This window comes from Phyllopteryx taeniolatus, chromosome 13 (genome assembly GCF_024500385.1).
Source record: "Phyllopteryx taeniolatus isolate TA_2022b chromosome 13, UOR_Ptae_1.2, whole genome shotgun sequence".
Taxonomy (NCBI): domain Eukaryota; kingdom Metazoa; phylum Chordata; class Actinopteri; order Syngnathiformes; family Syngnathidae; genus Phyllopteryx; species Phyllopteryx taeniolatus.
In genome coordinates, this window is record NC_084514.1 from 9,101,818 (window position 1) to 9,122,526 (window position 20,709).

Consider the following 20,709-nt stretch of genomic DNA (forward strand, 5'->3'; position numbering starts at 1 on the left):
ATGTACCTTTAAAATACATTCATCAGTTTTAATGCAATAAAAACATTTTATATTGTTACACTCTTTAAAAAAGCAGTACAACTGAACTGACTAGGTAATTTTTTATTTTGTCACCATGTTAGGAAAAATGTCATGCTGACATAATAATAATAATAATAATAATAATAATAATAATAATAGGACTACAGAACTATTTGAGTACAATAAAATCTATATTATTGTTATTATTGTTTAAAAACCTTACTTTCTTGAAAAAATCCATCCATCCATCTTCTTTACCGCTTATCCACACTAGGGTCGCGGGTTGCTGGAGCCTATCCCGGCTATCTTCGGGCCGGGGAGGCGGGGTACACCCTGAACCGGTCGCCAGCCAATCGCAGGGCACATAGAAACAAACAACCATTCGCACTCACATTCCCACCTACGGGCAATTTAGAGTCTCCAATCAACCTACCACGCATGTTTTTGGGATGAAACAGGAATACCCGGAGAAAACCCACCCAGGCACGGGGAGAACATGCAAACTCCACACAGGCGGGGCCGGGATCTAGACCCCGATACCCAGAACTGTGAGGCAGATGTGCTAACTAGTCCCCCACCGTGCTGGCCTGAAAAAATAGAATAATAATAAGAAGAATTAATACAGATAAATGATTCATACAGAATACAATAATACAATACATAACAAAATATATGATTATACAAATATGATATTAAATATTAAATATATTTTATAAATAATTACATAGAAATGATAAAAATAAAAGTAAAACAAGAAACACGTCATATTTTTAGATTTTCTTTAGAGACTATACTAATACTAATATCCTGTCTGCAAACCAGATTTTTTTTCTAGACAAAAAAAAAATCAGACAATATTACGAGAAAACGCAGGTGACAGTTTTTTAAAGGGGAAAAATAGGGTTTTTTTCTAGCTAAAAAGTCATATTATGACAATTTGGATTTTTATAATCGCCTAAAATCAGAACTGAAGAAATCAGAGCATTCATAAAATTGTTTTGTTTAATCTGTCAGTCAGTAGAAACGCCATCGAGGTCTTCTGAAAAAAAATCCAGTTTGTGGTTTATTGATTTTAATCACAAGAGAACTCAGAACTATTTTTTTGTTTTGTTTTGTATAAAAGAATATACAGTCACTTGTATCATGAGTTTTTAATATTTGATAGAAACATTTACTTGACATTAAAGATCTCCACGTGGTGTCGGGATAGACTGAATTGTGTACAGACAGTAAAATAATAATAATAATCAAGATTATTATGGGGAGGGGGGGGGGGAGCTCTTCTGCTGCGTCCACCATTGGACATGAGGACTCACAAAGCAGACACTCAGTCCACAATTGCATAGCCTGGGAACAGGGAAGCCTAATGTGCCGGAAAGACAGATTCAAAATGCAAAACAAAAGCTCACAATTGAAAACAATTTCAATGTTGGAATGCAGTGTTTCCAGTAAACTTTTTTTTTTTTTTTTTTTTTTTTGCTGCTGCTGCTGCTGTTTTGGAATATGAGTCCCTTTCATTAGGAAGCTCTCAGCATGGAGATCATTGAATTATTATAGCGGTGCTCTTTGTAAACATGTCAATATGTAGTGTGTAAACAAATCAAATAGGCAGCCAATTGTGTGTCATTATTGTGTGCGTGTGTGTGTGTGTGTGTGTGTGTGCAATTGACGGAGGAGTACGAATTAGGGCCACACTGAAAAGAAAATGACATAATTATACAATGAGAAGAAAGTGATAATTTTTTAAAGTATAATATGACTTATTTTCGAGACTAAACAACACTCCATAAATTTTCAAGAACAAGGTCATATTTTTCAAGAAAGAAAATTCTTTTCAAAGAAAAAAAAAACCTAATATTTTTCACAGAAAACATTTATTTGGAGAAAAAAGTTTGATGTTACAGAAATTATGTCAGGGCTTTTTTTCAGAGAGAAAAAAAGTAAATTTATTAGAGTAAAGTCGTATGTTTTCAAGAAGAGTTATCTTTTTCAAGAAAAAAAGAAGGGGAAAAAATCAAAGAAACATTTTTTTTTCTAGGAGAAGCACTATTTATTTCAAGAGAAAAAAGCTGTACTTTATCAGGAAAACTGTTGTAGATTTATGAAAATAAATAAAAATTTTATTTAAGAAAATACTCATATTTTCAAAGGTTAAAGTCTTAGGCCGATGAATATAGTCAAATTTTATTCAAGAAAAAGCATCATGTTTTCAGACAAAAATAAAGATAATAATTTTTCCAGAATAAAGTTGTATTTTTTTTCTGAGAAAAAGACAGACTATTAAGACTTGGTCTGAGAAATACAGCTTTACTCTGGTAAAATTAAAAAATATATATGACTTCGTGCTTGTAGGATATTTATTTTTTTCTCAAGTGTGGCCCTAATGCTCCTTCGTAGCAGTCAAATATTAAATCAATGAAAAAAAAAAATTATCCAACAGAAATATGAGCGCATGAATCAATGTGGAGGGAAGCATGCTCCCAGGTGAGCTGACACTGTACATCCCATGCAACAATACCAAATGATGCCCAAGAGGGTTTCCTCTTTTATAACCACTTAAGATGCAAAAAAATTAAATAAATAAAAAGGTAATAGATTATTATTTTTTTCTGACACGTAATATATGCATGCAATACTTTTTCTGTCGTGAGCGAACATCTCTCTACCATCCCCGAGCTCGAAAAGCCTGGCTGGCAGAGACACTTACAGTATCATTACAATTATTATCATCAAGTTATTGTTTTCTTTACGATTACTGGAAGCAGTACAGTAGTTGCAGCGGTGAACAACTTGCGCGGCAAGGCTGCCTGGTGGGAACACGTCTCCAAAAGGCAGTGCTCCACTCATGGAAGAAGTCGGCGTGACGTCACGTGTGAGCCGCCATATTGGTATGTGGGGGGGGGGGGGGGACTAAATGGGCTGGGGAGCACTCCGTGGAATTTTGTTGTAAACTCAGCCCCCGAAATACAAGTTTCACTTAGCAACGTGAAATTCTGTTGGTGTGTCCGTCATGAGTCGACCCACAAAAAAAATAAAAAATTCTCCAAAAACCCATCCCCAAAAAGACACGGGATGTCTGCCATTTTGGTTCCAAGCCACTATTTTAAGCTCATTTTGGCCTTTTCCCAGGGGCCCTTCAAAGACAAACGTCTAGAGATTTGGTCTCATTGATACCAAATTAGAACCACGTACACGAGGCTGATGGATCAACTATTTTTTGTTTTCCTCCTTGTGTGTGGGTGAAGCAGGTTGGAAAAAGTGGGATGGTTCGCCATAAAAACGCTTGACAGAATGTCTTGAAAATTCAGCCCCCGAAATCAGCTTCACTTAGCAACATTTAATATATTAAAAGTAGCCGACCTGTCTATCATAAGTAAATCCACACACACAAAAAAAAGTGTCAAGAAGCAAAGCCAGGAAAGAAACAGGAAGTCCTGCATTTCTGTTTGGTCAATTTGCCCATTTCTGGGGGTCCTGGAAAAATGTTCTTCTCCACGAGATTTGGTGCTATTGCTACCAAATTTAACACGCATATACCAGACAGATGCCCGATATTAAGTTGTGAGAATTTAGAGTTTACGTCATAACGTGTTAGCGAAGCATGATGTTGAAATTACATGATATAAACGTTTTGAAAATTCGGCGCATTAACCCAGTTTGGAAGAGTAACAAGAACTTTGGTTGGCCCACAAAAAAAAGTCATAAGAAGCCATGGAGAAAGTAAGTCTGCCGTTTTTGATTTGAAACGGATATTTTAGCATCAATTTGGCCTTCAAAGATGGACTTGCTATTGCAGTAGGGGCTTGAAAAACAAATTCCTCCCCGAGATTTTGTTCAATTGCTACCAAATTAGAACAATCTATACCCGATGAATGGGTGCTAAATTGCGAGAAAAAAAGAAAAGAAAATGTATTGCATGTGGGTGGAGCATCGCTGCAAAGTCGAATGAGTTGTCCTAAAACACCAAACTCAAACACCCGAGTCAAATACTGTAACTGGCTCCGCGCCGTGAATGCGTTCCCCAAATAAGAATATGGCGGCTACTCGTGGGACGTGTCACAAAGTACCCGGCTGTTTGACTTCATCCATTTACAAGCTGGATGAACGCACACACGTGTGTTTGTGTGCGGAGGGTTTACGGTGCACAACAACATGTTCTGAAATAGAAATGTAGCATTATCTTATCGCTATATTCAAAATGATTCCGCATATTTGACATATTTCTCATGCATACGACCACAAGAAGCGAGTCCATTGAAAAAGAGTCCAAGCTTTTTTTTTTTACCCCTGTGGAATGAGACATTTAAACAGCAGTCCAGTGTGTGTGTGCGGATGCAGGCAGGGTGGCAGGGACGATGGGGGGCTTGGGGTGCGAGCAGAGGCGGCGTTTGGAGGAAGGGGGCACGTGGGCGAGGGGGCTTCACTTCTGCATGTCACACTGCAACAGCAGCACGATGGACGGGTCGCTCTTGGCCGCCTCCTTGAACTCTTCCAGCGAGATCTGGTCGTCGTTGTTCTTATCCATTTTGCTGAAGATTTTGTCCACCCGCTGCGCCGGTGTCAGGCCGTCCTCGTTCATCTTCATCATGATCACCGTGCCCACCATTTTGTAGATGGCCTGGGGGGGGGGGGGGGGGGGGGGGGGGGGTTAGTCGCGGTGGGTTAGTGAGCGGCACTTTGTTATGTCATCCTACACACCTTCCAATTCAGAAATAGGAAAACCTTTTCATTTTTGTATATAAATACAGTGGTGCCTTGAGATACAAGTGACTAAATATTGGCCAATGTTTTGGTTTGACTTGAAAGCTCAAAGTTAGGATACAAGCGCTGTAGGCCCATAGTGTCACATAGAATTAGTAAATATTATTTTAATAAAATAAAACAAAATTTAATAACTCAGCAAAATCGACTTCAAAGATAGGTCGACGCAGAATTTTTGTCTCGAAGGTCCACCGGGACCACAACCCCCCCCCCCCCCCCCCCCGAAAAAACCCATTCCACCTGGAACCTGGTTGCACCATGTGAACCAATGTTTCACACGGACATTTATTGCAGACGGACACAGTGTTGGGCCACTGACGAACTTTGCCCAAAAACATCAGAAGAGTGCCTGTAAGTGATTGTAAGACACGATTACATGTGTCATGTACATATAACATGATGTATGAGTTAGCTGAATGGTAGTTTTTACCTAAAACAGTGATCGCTAGCGCGCTAATGCTAATCGAGAATGCTAACCGTTTAGCAAAGCCTGCGTTTGTTGTCTCAAAGTCTGAGTTTATACCATACACTCAGTACAAACATATGCAGTTGTAAAATAGAAGTCCAGCCCTCAGAAATGACAATAAAAGATTACGAGTACTCGACAAAATATCTATTTTTTTTATTATTATTTAAAGCATCCCACAGACTTGTGACTAAATCAAACTGTGGAAAAAAAAACAAAGAAACAGTTCTGACTTTTCTGAGCCACAACAAGCCCGCAAATATGGGGAACGCGCTTGAAACGGACAAACACTTGAACATGCCATCGACTCCCCTGTGCTTGCGTAAAGATGGCTGCGCTGTAATACAATAGAACTGCAGTCCTGCCATCCAATCCCCACCCACCGCCTGCCCGCCTCTGCGGTGCAGGTGTGCAGCAGCGTGACAGTCAGACTCTGCCCGATAATCCCCCACCTCAATCTGTGGTGACTGTGCAGGACGTGCCACACCCCGTGCTGCAGTTTTTCCCTGTAATACAGCCTAAATGTATTTATTTATTTATTGTAAGTGACATGTACTCCATGTCACACAGTTTTTAAACTACATACTCTTTTAAGGTGATGTCACGTAGAATTGTGCTGAGAGGTCCTAGGAAGAAACTCCTGAACTCGAAACCAATGCTCCAGAAAAAGAAACAGATGCTAACCGTTAGCATGCCAATGGTGTTTTGCATTACTTGTCAGCATTAAGATGAGCGGACATTCCTAAGGCAAAGCTATGCGGTAGTCTTAATTACACAACGTGCGATCGTCTTTGTTTTTTCATTTAGTTTGACAGTAAACTTTTAAGTGGGACTCCTAAGAGCATATAAGAGCACCACCGACCTCGATGATCTCCAACATCTCCACCCTGGTGATCTTGCCGTCTCCGTCCAGGTCGTACATGTTGAAGGCCCAGTTGAGCTTCTGCTCGAAGCTGCCGCGCGACGTGATGGACAGCGCGCAAATGAACTCTCGGAAGTCGATGGTGCCGTCGCCATTCTTGTCAAAGGTGCGGAAGGCGTGCTGCGCGAACTTGGAGGCATCGCCGTACGGGAAGAACTGCAAAGAGAAATAGATGGACGAGGGCACTGTAGAGCAGGTTTCAAGCTTTTTGGGGAGCCCTTACAGGGGAGAAATTTTCCAAGGATCCCCCACATAATTCTAATGCCAATTGAACATAACTATGTGTAACCCTAAATGCCACAGGAATAAAAAAAAAAAAAAAAAAAAGTTGCCTATTTTCGATTCACAAATTCAGGAAAAAAAGCTGAAATGTTATGAGAATAGTTGTATTTTATCAAGAGGAAAAAAAGTTATCATCTTTAAAAGGCCAAAGATGTAAAGTTGTAATCTTACGACAATAATGTTGTATTTTTTACAAGATCAAGTTGTACTGCTATTCACCCTGCCACGAATGGTGAAAATCGGTAAGTACTGTAATTAAAGGTTTGTAATTCCCCAGAGGTGCCACCGGATGGCGCCAAAGCAATATTTTGATATTAGACGTGGCTTGGCTCGATCACATTTCAGCAAATATTGAAGCATGGGTTCCCCCAAGAAATCGGTGAATGCTGAACTGTGAATATATGGGGGTACTCTCTAATATTGTTTTTTTTTTTTCAGCAATTCTTTTTTTTATGGGTATTTACATTATAGTACTGTCTTACTACAATGCCCACACATGGGCAAAGGAGAGTCACAGTGGCAGATGCACTTTTCAGCTATTTATTGAACGTCAGAAAAACATTCAAAAATAATGAGCACACTCACGGAGGAGCTGCTGTCATTTAATTCAGTGATTCTTTGCGAGCCACTGTTTATATGTGCCCTGCGATTGGCTGGCAACAAGTTCAGGGTGTACCCCGTCTCCTGCCCGATGATAGCTGGGATAGGCTCCAGCACTCCCGCGACCCTTGTGAGGAGAAGCGGCTCAGAAAATGGATGGATGGATGGATGGATGGATAGAGAGAGCCCATGTAACACACTTTCATAATCGCTGATTTCGTTTGTTTAATTGGTCCTCATATATAGGTATATACCTTTACGACATAATATGTTATTGAAAATTATTTCACGGACCCCCAAGATACAGCTCGCAGACCCCCGATTTGAGAACCACTGCGATCGAGAAGAAAACGGATGTGTAGATGGATGGGGTCGTGGACCCACCTTGACGTAGAGCTGCTGGAACTCCTCCAGGTTGAGTCTTCCTGTGGGGCAGTCTTTGAGGAAGCCCTTGTACCACTGCTTCAGCTCGTGCTCGTTGAACTCCGTGTTCTTCACCAGGTCCTCCATCACCTCGGGTGTCAGCTTGCTGTTCTGCTTTCCCATGGCTGCTGCTGCTGCATAGATACGAAAATCTATCTATCTATTTTAACATGTGGTTCATTCCAAAATAATGCTTTATGGTTTTCATCCACTTTTTAGAGGAAACATCCAAGGCTCCTGTTGATGCCTTGATTCAAAACGACCTGTAGTAGTGGTGGTGATGTATTTATTCATTGACCTGTAACTGTGTGTCATCTCCATATCTATGATAATCAACCTTAAAGTTCTAAAGAATTTTATTTCAGGGGAGCAGGCTGAATAGAAGGGGACCAAGAATGGACCCTTGAGGGATCCCATATGTCATTGCCATTCAATCAGATTGAAAACTTCCAATGGTTACAAAATAACTTCTTTCCTCCAGGGCAGGTAGGACCTGAACCATTTAAGGACTGTTCCATTCAGTCCTACACACGTTTCCAACCTGTTCAGCAGGATGTTATGAGACCACACTGACCGCATGTGTTATCTGAGATCCAACAAAACAAGAAGTGACTGTTCAATCTTATATCATTTAGCACTTTCATAAGAGTATTGTGCAGCCTAAAAAAAAGTTGACTATAAAGGTGAATGAAAATTCAAGCAGCATCCCGGTACAGACTGACATCAGATGTTCCACCGTTTCTATTTCGGGCCTCAAGCTTGTTTGTGCCAGTCTGTGGCACTGACCTGGATCCTCGCTGTCACTCAGCCGCTTCATCGATGGATGCTCGTGAGTGCAGCAGTGAGGACAGCATAAGTTATGCTAAGCTAAGTTATCGAGCTGCACTATTAAAGCGCATTGGATCAAACATGGGCCGGTCTATATGCTGTAGAACGGCCAATGACACATCGTCGATCCATGGCGGCAGAATGTGTGAAGTGGTAGCATCCGATTTTATTTGAATTTGATATCCAAAGAGGTAGAATACGGCCAATGCGGCATTCCCCACATTAAAGTCTGCTATCGATTCCTGATCCACAGAGCCCGAATGCATCCAATATGAACCTCCAGCCTCAGAATTTACTACAATACTAAGGCCTGGTACACACACAATGATTTTTCAAATCTTAAAATATATATCTTTTTATCTGTGACGGACCCCACCCATAAAGGTAAAAAAATCAATATCAACCAGTTTTACTTGTATTGTGTGTGGTGTGCAACGACGATCTCAACCCAGGACACCACACAAATAAAGATTTTGTTCCGATTTCGAAATCGGGTATGCGCCGATCTTCACCGAGTGTTCCCGAAGAATGTTCCTGAAAAACAACTTGCTTTGGAAAATACTTCTTGCCATCCCTGGTACCCACTTGTATACTTCTACTTTTATACTCTTACGTAATACATGGTTGTTTTTGTTTACGACCGCTAACGTGTTCCTCAGTAAGGTTGCTTCTTTGATTGGGTACATCCCGTTTCACGTCACACAGTTTACAGAGTCATGACTCGGGAGAAGTCGGCCTCCACCACACACAAATGCAGTTTTGGTCGTAAATATTGGACGCGTTCATTGTTTCAAATTGTTGGCCCCCACCTGTTTCTGACCCTAAAATCGGGACAAATCCACTCTTAACACACATCAGACGAAAACAAAATCTTATAGGATAAGATTTAAGGTAAGATAATCTGCAAGGGGCAGAATCCGGACAAAACCAGCCCGATTGTCTTTATGTATGTACCGGGCCTAAAGCTCAAACATGGGCCGGTCTAGATGTCATTTAGAGCGGCCAATGAGGCATCATTGATCCATTCACACAGCCTGAATGTGCCAAGTCCAAGCATGCAGCAGCTTTTTCTTTTTTTAAATTATATTCCCCTCTCATATTTGCATAAACGGTCCACATTGCGTGGGTCCACCACCAGAAGGACCGGAACCACACCGACAAACACACGGTCCACTTCTGTGCAGCGTGACGACAGGCTAGCCCCCGCGGGGCCCTCCACCGCAAATATTTTCAAAATGCAAAACAAATGATCAGAATAATCCACTGCTTGAAACCTGCAGCAGCTTCCAACGAGGCAACCAATGAATGACCTTGAAGGACAAAACACTTTGTAAGAGGATGCAGCGAACGCATCACGCAACTGTGCGGCTGTTTTGAGGTTGGGGGGGACGGGGTGGGGGGGGGGGCGTGGGGGCTAGGACGGAGGGAGGGTGGTCGTGGATGGTGATGATGATGGTGATGAGGTTGTGCACGCTATGCGCACACAGGCCCAAGAGAAAGCGAAAATAATGGGGCTCGCTCGTGATTGACGAAACGCTGCCGCATTCCGATGGAAACGACGCAGTGATAAAATCGGAGGGGGGGGGTGGAGGGGTTGCGCATATTTGTCATACATCATGACGAGGCTGCAGGACGCAAAAATGCGCAATTGTAAAGAGGGGGGGGGGGGGGGGGGAATGTCCACAACACAATGAAATAACCGGGCGGCTTACCTTGTAGCACTGCTATCGTGTTGTTCTTCTCCCTGCAAAGTACACAGGAAAAACTCCCCTCCGGTGGCGGCGAGGCTGAGGAGAAGGTGGAGGAGGAGGTGGAGGAGGAGGAGGAGGAGGAGGGGTGAGTGAGGAGGTGGTGGCGGCAGGGAGGTGCGCAATGCTTCTTTCGCAAGGAACCGGCTGCCGATGACGGCGATGCGATGCTGTTCTCCTCGATGTTCAAGTCCCGATCAGGAGGCACAGGAGCGTTGTCATTTGTCGGATGCGCCGCAGGAGCCTGAACGCATCACAGCCTCGCGCACTTGACTGACGGAGTCGACTGGAGCGCGCGTCGCGAGCATGCACCTCCACCTGCCGTGTGCACGCAAACGCACCATCATTGTCATTGCGCACGTAGTCCAACATCAAAACATCGAAAACAATAGATCACATTAAAATGCTAAATGTGAAACGAAGAAAATACAGTTAAAAAAATATATATACTAGATGTAAAAAAAAAAAAAAAAGGGAACATATTTTCTAAAAACAAATAACAATATTACGACAACTATATACAAATTATAATACAAAAAATGAGACTAAAACAGATGGGAAGTACAAATAACGGACAAAAAATATAAAACTGGATTTTTTTTGGGGTGGGTGGGCAAAAATGACAAAAAAAATACATTAAAATACTAATATAAGAGACGAAAATGAATGAATACGAAAAATATGTTTTAAATATTAAATGTGAAAAAGGTTTTTTGAATTAAAAAAACAGAGAACAATAATTACGATAAATTGTGACAATAATTGAAAATACTGTATGAGACAAATTTTACATGAAAAATCCAAATATCTGAAAAAAGACTATATTAAACTTACACATATATTCGATTATAAAACTAAATATGAGGGGAAAAAATTAAAAATGTACATAGGATTTAGGGGAAAAAATGAAAAAACAACATTATGACATAAAGGAATAATACAAAAGACGAGAATAAAACAGATTAAAAAACAAATATTGGAAAAAGAACTACAAAAATATTACATATACATATCCGAGGAAAAATACAAATATTTGAAAAAGAAAATACAAACTCTTGTATGTTCCACTTCCCATTCTATGGTTATCATCATAGGTACCACCACAGACCGTATTTAAAAAAATATTCTGAGCTGTATTCTAAACTCTACACAAAAGTATAAAGCGAGAGTAACCACTCTATAATGAATCTAAAATAAAGTAAAACTACTCACCTTTTTGAAGACACCTAATGGAGAGGGAACAAGGTGTTTGCAGCGCAATACTGTCACTTAGTGGCCGTATTATATACAAGTGTTTATTGGCAGGCAAAATTTGTTGTCGCAAAGTGCTGTTTGTCATTAGGCGCTGTACGCTATATACGTTAGCATCCGCTCCATAACGTTCATTTACGCATTTAGCGTGATAGTTAATCAAATTGTATTGCTCATATTGTACCAAGCCGTCAGATCCTCTTCTGTCTTTGTATGTTCCGCTTCCTGTTCTATGGTTATCATCACAGGTACCCTTCTGTGGCAGGGGCAACACCCACCTCTCCCAAAAAAAATCAAATCAAATCAAAAAAGGAAAATATATATATTAGAAAAAATACCAAAATAATACAAACTAAAAGAAAAATATTATGAAAAATGTGAAAATATTAGATTGAAAATAAACGAATCATGGAATCAATAAATCTGTCCCAAAATATTCAGATTATACAAAATAAATGACAAAAGTATGATGAAAACTATGCAAAAATATTACAGGGCAAATAAAAATCTAATTACACAAATAATGGAAAAAATATATAAAAATATTAGAAATAAATACCGAAATATTCGAAAATGTTATAAAATATGAGACCAAATTACCATGAAAAACATGCAAAAAAAATATGAAACAGAGAAAAAAAAGAAAAACATTAGAAAGGAATACAAAAGTATTAGAAAATAGTTTAAAAAATAAGAAAATACTATGAAAAATATTAGAAAAAAATACACAATTAGAAAACTATTATGACAAAAAATACAATAGACAAAAAATACAATAGAAACAAAATATTAGGAAATAATAAATATAATAATATAATTAATCTAAATATAAAACAATCCAATGAACAAGAGTAGGTGAACATGCCGTTTTGCGCCACGTGACCACGTATTCTTCCGCCAGCCAGCAAACTAGTTCATGGCGCTCGGTTCGTAACCTAGAAAAGGGTACGTTCCACTTCCTACATACAAGAGAATTTTAAAAAAAACATTGAAACAAACACACACAAAATTAGTAGCTGACATGTCTTGATTTAATACTCACATACAGGATTATTACATATTATTTATAGTTCCTCGATGTCCCACCATCACAAATCACAAAGCGTCCTTGTATGCGTCAACACTGATAAAGACAGCTCTTCCAAAATGGCGATGTTTGTGACACTTTGAGCATATTGAAACACTTCCACACATACTGTATACATGTATATGTAAGTATATATATTACTATGCTTCCTTGGGATTATACAGTACTTTTACACCAAGTTTGTGAAAAGGGGCTAATTGAGTGGAGATGTTGCCCAAGAAAAAAATATTCGTATCAAAAGATCTTTAAATTAAATACTTTTCAATGCAGGTTTTTATAATAAATCAATCTAAATGTAGCGCAGCGGCGGGAAAAATTTTGTGCTCAAGGGGACATATTGAAAAATAGACCATTGAGCCAAAAACACTTCAAATGTGTACGTAAAATTGTTTATTTTAATAATAAAATAATATTAGTGCTGCCTTGACAAAACGAGTTGAATTCATTCCATTATCCCCGCTTGTAATTCCAACCACTCCTATCTCAAATCATCTTTCCCCAATGAAATGTTTCAACTGTTTTTGTCATACATTTTCTTCAGTTCAATGGACATTGTGCTGCTCCTTCTGGTAGCTACTAGCCGCTAGGAGCCGGCCAATTTGCAGTGGAGCCGTCCAATATATACTTACAGTATATAGCCACTACAAAAAAATATTATCCCACAATTGTTTCTTCAGTGTTTTGTTCATTTTTAAAGTCCAGTACAACTAAAGGTACATTCATTTGGACAAATATAATAATGAGAACAAAAATAGCTCATAATAGTTTAATTCAAGAGCTGAGATCGAGCCATTTCCCATGGTTTTTCTTGATAATAACCAAAAGCACTAAGAATGCAATTAAACTTAAGCATGCCAAATAGGACAAATTATTATGGAATAAGTTATATTTTGTCGTTTGCATTGTATGAGGCATTAAAATGAACAAGAAATTGAACAAAACAAAGTAGGCTAATCTATTTATTTATTTATTTTTAAGTGACTGTCTATTCAGTGAGGGCCGACTAATGCCAGAAAGCCCTTGTGTGTCTTTGGGCTTGTTTTTAACCCCGCCCCAAAAATCCGGACAACTGAGATGGTGAAAAAGAGTTTAACGCAAGTTTAATCTCAGCAATTCAGTACTAAATTGTTCTCAGTCTTTGCATATGTTTTCAGCACTTATCATCAAACATACTTCATGTATTTAGAAACTAAACATGGACCTTTACAGGGTCTTTAACAGTCATTCGTTGTTTTGGCCTCGATCCGACCCAATCATCAGCTACACAGTGAGCCTATTGTGCCTGTTTTTTTTTGTTTTTGTTTTTTTTATAAAGTTAGTTCCTGTAAACGGACCAATCGGGCGCGATGATCCTAGAACTTGCTTTGCTTGAGCTTGTCGATGTGGTAACAGAGCTTGAGGGCGGGCCCCAGCTTTAGGCCAAGGTACTTCATGATCATGTCGCTTTTCAGCAGCAGCAGGGCGTTACCGTCGATCTCCTGCAGGGGGCGGAAGTAAGGGGGTAACATCAGGCAGCTCAGCGGTGGGTCAAGTATGGCTCGGGGACTACGTATGGCTGTTCTTGAACCCTTACATACTTTTCAGGTCAAATTTGACCCGTTTTAATAGTCGTCAGCAATAAAAAATACTGTGGTACCTTGAGATACAAGTTTCATAAGTTCCATTACTGAAAACACTTGTATCTCAAATCATCTTTTCCCATTGAAATAAATGGAAATGGCATTAATCCGTTCCAGCATTAACCCCCCCCCCCCCCCCCCCCCCCCCCGCCCCCCCGTAAGAACGCTACAAACATTTTTATGTGTATTTTAATGAGGAAAAACACAACGCTGCTGTACATGGATGTCTGTACAGTATAGACATCTCAACTCCTCGCAGAGGATAAAGAATATAAGCCACAAGGGGCCTGGGCTCACGTGTTTCCTGAAGACGTCGGCGTGAGGTCCGAGGGCGTTGGCGTCAGCGTCCCTGACGAACCACACCACGTCGTCCACGCTCCACGTGGACGGATCCTTGCCGGGGGACGGGGCCTTGGACTCCTGTGCGGCGTATCCTCCTGACGGCACAAACGCTCGGAATTATGCTATTAGTCACTGGACACTTTGTTGGGTACACCTGCACACTCGAATGAGATGAATAACAAATACAACTAAAACTAAAGCAAAAGTAGTAGTTAATGAGTTAAACAGAGAGTTGAGCCTTTTAGCACCATAATAATAGATATATTACTTAGTTTCACAGCTTTCAGGGGCAGTTTGAATGATTACAATTGCAGCGAGGAGGGAGGAGTTACGGTAATTTGAAATACACATGCGCCGCGGTGTCACCGGTGATCCGTGTCCTTTTAAAAGGGTTCAATAGAATTCATTCAGTCAGTCGGTTAGTTAGTTAAAAATGAAGTTAGGTCACTAGTTGGCGAATGACTTACAGTAGGTGGTAATTAAGTTAGGTTGGTAGGTAGTGAGTCAGTGAGTTAGAAAGTTAGTTACTGAGTTAGAGTTAATAAGTGAGTGAGTGAGTGAGTGAGTGGGTTCATAATTTCTATAGAAAGCACATTTTGGTGCAGATCCAGATAAAGGTGCACAATGGGCAATTGATTGAGATGTTTCTTCACTTTTGAGGCACAGTGACCAAGCTGATCCAATAGAGGGTGCTATAGGGGGGAAAAGCTTGCCGCTGTGTGATTTGGTGTGACACTAGCACTTCACAGGACTGGAGGGGAACAGCAGGGCCAGGAACGTCTGACAGATTCAGGAATCTTTCGCCGTGGCGGAGGTCTGATTTTTTGATTCACCTCATGAGATCAGGGATTCTCAAAGTGTGATACAGCTCCTTCTAGTGGTATGCGAAAGAATCACTGCTAGTACAATTCAGTTGTATTTTATTTTTAAGTTCAATATATTTGCTTTTTGTGTTTAAAAAATGTTTTTTTTTTTTTTTTTTAACTGATTGGCTGGCGACCAGTCCAGGGTGTACCGCCCTGTGACCTCACCTGTCCTGTTGCTTTCCGTGAAGGCGTTTGGGCTGCCCGACGACCGCCTGGCGTTTGGCAGCTGCTGTGACGCGCGGAAACCGTAAGAGGACTTGGGCGAAGACGAGTATGATGTGGAGCTGATGGAGCTGAACGCGGACTCCCTGTGCTCTGCCGCCGGGTAGCGCTTCCCCTCCGCCTGCCCGTGGCGGCAATCCTCGGCCAGAGACGTTTCCCCTGGGGGCGAGATGCAAACAGGTTCAAAATGAAATGAGCAGACATTTTTTCCAGATTAATTTCCTTAATCGTTATTTATATAATTGAATAATGCGTAAAAAAATGACAGACGACGTGGGTCAAGACCAATAGTATCGATTTGTGAAGAAATATGTATATCCACGATATAGCTGGGATTGCCACAGCAGACAAATAGAGACGTTCCGCAAAAAAAAAATACAAAAAAAAATCTGTGTTATATTAGCGGCACCACGGTAGGTAGCAGTAACCGCGGTAGAGAGAGGGATTGCTGTTTTACCGTCGGAGTGGTAGGAGGCCCGCTGGCTGATGGGCTGGTCGCTGAACAGGTTCTCGCAGTGCAGGCTGCGACAAAGCTTCTTGAGGAAGCGCAGCACGTAGTCGATGCTGTTCACCACAGGCAGGCTCAGGAGGTGCTGCTTGCCGTCAAACGTGGCTGCGGTTCAAACGCACAAAAATAGACTTCGTCAGCGTCGTCGTTGACGACGCTCTGTTTCGTTTGCATCGATGTAATTGGATCAGCGTTAGCGCGTTACTTGTAGCCTTACATGGCCCATTGACTCGCCGAGTCGCCGCACTTGTTTTTAAGTCCTAAGATGTATATTTTGTCATGTCTTGCTTGCTGTAGTACTAGAGTGACATCCAACTACCTTACAAATTCTGTGTGTTTTCAACCTAATTGGCCAAGAAAGATGATCTTGCTTCAGCCCAACACATGTAGTGTAATATTATGCACACATTGAAATTTTTATTCAGTGATTGTTTTTCATACCACTAGAGGGTGCACCTGTACCACACGTTGAGAACCACTGGTCTACATTGTCCGTAACGCAGACAAATGGAGACTCTGGATAAAGCTATGGGGTTGTCCACATAGTCAGTCGAATGAAAGCTAACCCGGATGAATGGCGGCTGTGGATAAAGCTACGCGTAGACTGCAATGTGTGAAAAGCTACCCGATATCTTCTCTCCCCCGTATCCCTGCGTGAGCAGCGCGAAGACCGTCTTCTGCTGGAAGGCGCTGTCGATGCAGCCCTGCACGGCCTGCTGCAGCACCACCGACGGCCGGTCGGGTCCGAAGTGGTCGGGCAGCTGCTGGATCTTCTTCCGGTCCAGGTTGGGGCCCGTGTTGGCCTGCTTGTTGATGTAGATGCACACTGAACGCAGCACAGCAAGTGGCAAGAAGCAACAATTCGGAGAATTCTTACAGTGAATTAAAAAAAATTAAAAAAAAATTAAAAAAAAAATATATATATATATATATATATATATATATATATATATATATATATATATTTATTTATTTATCTCATTGAATAATTAATTGCAAATAATAACACAACTTACATATACAGTCAAGAATATATCAATGAATAATTGGTTAATTAATTTATGTTAAATTATTCATACAAAATAACATTTCAAAATATTTTTTTTTTTTACATATTTACATTTTTAAAAAATGCTTGATTAATTTATAAATGTTCTGGTAAAAAACAAAAAAAAAATTCTATTATTAAGAAAAACAATTTGACATACGTTTGAAAATGTATTTATTTGACTAAATAATTAGTTGATAAATATAGGTTATACTTAAATTAGTGACAAATAAAAATTGAGGAATAATTATTATTCTTTTGTTAAAATAAATCATTTAAAATATACATTTCACATCTTTAATTTTATTTTATTAAGTAATTGGTTAATTATTCATAACAATGTATTTATCTTTTTAAATAGTTGGGTTATTTATTAGAGTACCAAAGTTTGCTCAACCCTGCATGAAATAGTGTTTGGCTTGTTCTTTGGCTTTTTTTTTTAAATTATTGGTGGTGGGGGGAGGTGTCTTTGATGTTGTTTTGAATAATAACATTGTCATTTGCTTTTCGATAATCAACGGGGAAAAAGACAATTGAAATCAGAAATACGATTTCTGTGAAAAATAAAAAAAACATTTCAGGCCATATCCCCCAGGCCTACGTGACTTGTGATTGGCTACAACAGCCACTTTTAAGCATTATTCTGTAGCGCCTCCGGTTGCCTTGACATGATACTTGCCAGCTGTGTTCATGAGTTTTTGTGGCGACTTCTACCATCCTACCTGTGAGCACCTGCGGCGTGGCCGAGTGGGGGACCGTGGCGGCGTCCTGAGGGATGGAGCTCATGTCGGGTTCGGGGGTGCTGCTAGGCGGCGAGATGGCTAACGGCGTCATCACCATCCTGGGTTTCAGCTGCAGAAGAAGAAGAAGAAGAAAATGCAGTCAAAACCATTTGTTTAGGCGGGCATACCTTTACCACTTGATTGTTTTGTGCGAAAATAGCACTCGATGATATTCTACTTTATAAAAATAGAGATTGAGCATCATGATTTAATGCTGCAATGCAATTCATTGTGCCCCGGAGGCAATATAATACAGACACAAATAAAGAAGAATAGTAGTTTGTCATCTACTACTACTCTAAGTGACTCAGTAAGATGATGTAATATGAGTTATTTTTCGCAGATGATAGAGAATATATGCCTACAAGTATCGTTATAGAATCTGTCTACATGTGTTGCGCCACCATTTCTATTCAAGTATCTGTTGCTTCTAAAACCACAACGATGGATTGCGTGAGGCGGAACTGACTTTTCCCAAGGTAAAGCTTACGTTCAAGATGACAAGATAAGCACCAGACGCTCACCAAAAACACCGGGTTCTGACCAAAAAAGCGGAGAAAAGAAACTTTTTGCGACAATAAATATGTCAAGCAGTACAGTGACTTTGCCGCTAAATATGTTTTGCTTTTGTGACACCCCAAACTATAAAACAACAAAAAAGAAAGGGCTTTTGATGTCAAAAATCCTAATTTATTTACAGATACACAACTAAGAAATGCGCTGTGAGCGACGTCGACTCACCACGTGGCCCGAGTTGAACCTCGGCGACATTTTTACATGCATAAAGCGCGTCATCTTTTCTCACGGTGACGACGCACACTTTCTACTACCTACTGCGACGCATTCTCTGTTTATACCATACATATACATACCATGCTCAAAGGTGAGGGGCCTAAACCTGTCCGATGCCCGACGTGTCGGCATTTCTCTCCCTCATAATTGACGGGACAAACTGAGATTCACCACCTAATCTTGACATCTGCTAATCCAAAGCGATGCAATGCCACCACCTACAGGGATCTGTTAGCACAACAGTGGTTTACCAACCTGAATTTCTCAGACAAGCAAACCCTCCGCCACGCCGACTCATCAAAAAACGTACTTGACGAAGTTATTCGTCGGTGGCAGTAAACGCTTGAATTCGTATTTGTGAAAATAAACGTCCGTGGTAGTACATGAGTTAATTACACTTTAGTTCTGAACATCCTCTTGGATTATGCGTTTAAATGTACATTTTACAATACTGTGCTTTTTATTTAAAACTTCATAAGAAATTATAGTGGGATTTCCGGGGACATTTCCATTCATTTCAACGAGCGTGGTCATGGAACAAATTAGAACTTCAAGGTACCCCTGGTAGCCACGCCCACCTTCGCCGCCCCATCCTGACCTTGAATCCCGGCTTCCTCCCCCTCTTCTTCGGCACCTTGAGCGGCGGCAGCGAGTCGGCGTAGCGGTTGGCGAAATCCATCTTGGGCACGCTGCGAAGCGGGGGTCTGCCTCGCTTCCTGCCCGGAATCTTGCCCGACTGGCACGGCATGAAGGAGGACGGCGCCACCGCGGCCGATTGCATTTCACCACCGTCGTCGTTGCCGTCTGCTCGCTGCTGCACCGTCGCTACGGGCACACTCATTTGGAGCTGGCAAAAAACAAAAACAAAAAAAAGAAAGAACATTTTAAAATCCAGCTGATTAGAATGCGCACCCAAGAAGAAGAAATGGTGTCTACTACATGGTTTCTTCCCGTATAACGAACATAACAAAATCACCCTCCTTGTATCATCACCTCTCGTTTAATGTTACCGCCGGCTCTCATTGGACTATTGCATTCAGCAGTAAAAGGATGGGAGTTTTTTTTTTTTTTTTAAGGGGGGGGGGGTTGTCTTCACCATGGCTACGTACGATTACCGCCGACGACGGCGTCCATCTTTTAACCCGCGAAGGAGACGTCCGTTGATAAAGAATGTAAACGCTCACCGCCCCCGATGCAGACAAGCAGGAGGGGTCCCGACGCGCCTCGCTCGTCTTCCCGTTTAAAGGCGGATGGAACGCTGCTGCTGCTGCTGCGCGTGTGCTGACAGACAGACAAAGTGAGAGAGAGAGAGAGAGAGAGAGAGAGAGCGAGAGAGAGAGAGAGAGAGAGAGAGAGAGAGAGAGAGAGAGCGCCTCTGGTCGTGGTAGTGGTGATGGGGTTCCTCTGTTGTCATGGTAACAAGCCTCCCATGTTTGTCTGCTGCTCATTGATGTGGAGGTGAAATTGCACTCGTTCCTGCACTGACGTTACACGACAGGAGGATGCGCATCCATATATGGCGCTCGAATGCTAAACTACTTATTATTAGGAGTGCACAATAATTGCCTCCGTGAGGAATTAATGTGGATGTTTTTCTTAAATCTACAAACCCCAATTGCAATGAAGTTGGGACGTTGTGTAAAAATGGAAATAATAACAGAATACAATGATTTGCTAATCTCTTTCGACCTATTTTCAATTGAATACCCTAAAGAGACAAGATACTTGATAAACTTGATTGTTTTTGGGCAAATATTCACTCATTTTGAATTGGAGGCCTGTAACATGTTCTAAAAAAGCTGGGACAGGGTCATGTTTACCACTGTGTTACATCACCTTTCCTTTTAACAACACTCAATAGCGTTTGGGAACCGAAGAGACCAATTCTTGAAGCTTTATAGGTGCAATTCTTTCCCATTCTTGCTTAATGTACAACGTCAGTTGCTCAACAGTCCGAGGTCTCCGTTTTTGTATTTTGCGCTTCATAATGTGCCACGCATTTTCAATGGGAGACAAACTTTGACTTGTAGTGTAAGTATAATATGAAAATAGTTACTGGTTGTTTTTGTTTTTATAAAATATATTTTCATTTTATTAAAATATAATTTGAAATTAAAACTATGTATTTAATGGACTTTCCT

At 40.8% G+C, this 20,709-nt stretch overlaps 2 protein-coding genes across 6 annotated transcripts; both read right to left on the reverse strand.

Annotated features, from left to right (window-relative positions):
* Positions 1–1,157: 1,157 nt before the first annotated feature.
* Positions 1,158–10,375, reverse strand: vsnl1b (visinin-like 1b). 3 transcript variants are annotated; one of them, XM_061795765.1, is made up of 4 exons: positions 10,016–10,375; positions 7,437–7,606; positions 6,111–6,326; positions 1,158–4,639 (listed from the first exon to the last, which is right to left on the reverse strand). In XM_061795765.1, the coding sequence occupies exons 2-4, from the start codon at positions 7,596–7,598 to the stop codon at positions 4,442–4,444; spliced, it is 576 nt and encodes a 191-aa protein (XP_061651749.1). In that variant the 5' UTR covers positions 7,599–7,606; positions 10,016–10,375; the 3' UTR covers positions 1,158–4,441. The 3 variants fall into 3 exon arrangements, with proteins under 3 accessions (XP_061651749.1, XP_061651750.1, XP_061651748.1); XM_061795766.1 differs by having other exon boundaries at positions 7,437–7,627; XM_061795764.1 differs by having other exon boundaries at positions 7,437–7,609; positions 10,016–10,373.
* A 1,940-nt stretch (positions 10,376–12,315) lies between these two features.
* LOC133487930 (sex comb on midleg-like protein 4) lies at positions 12,316–20,111 on the reverse strand. 3 transcript variants are annotated; one of them, XM_061795238.1, is made up of 8 exons: positions 19,753–20,111; positions 19,167–19,415; positions 17,717–17,846; positions 16,572–16,772; positions 15,896–16,051; positions 15,382–15,597; positions 14,306–14,445; positions 12,316–13,867 (listed from the first exon to the last, which is right to left on the reverse strand). In XM_061795238.1, exons 1-8 carry the CDS (start codon positions 20,014–20,016, stop codon positions 13,742–13,744), a joined length of 1,482 nt encoding a protein of 493 aa, XP_061651222.1. In that variant the 5' UTR covers positions 20,017–20,111; the 3' UTR covers positions 12,316–13,741. The 3 variants fall into 3 exon arrangements, with proteins under 3 accessions (XP_061651222.1, XP_061651221.1, XP_061651223.1); XM_061795237.1 differs by lacking the exon at positions 19,753–20,111 and adding an exon at positions 19,678–19,695; XM_061795239.1 differs by lacking the exon at positions 19,753–20,111 and adding an exon at positions 19,562–19,606.
* Between the last annotated feature and the right edge of the window lie 598 nt (positions 20,112–20,709).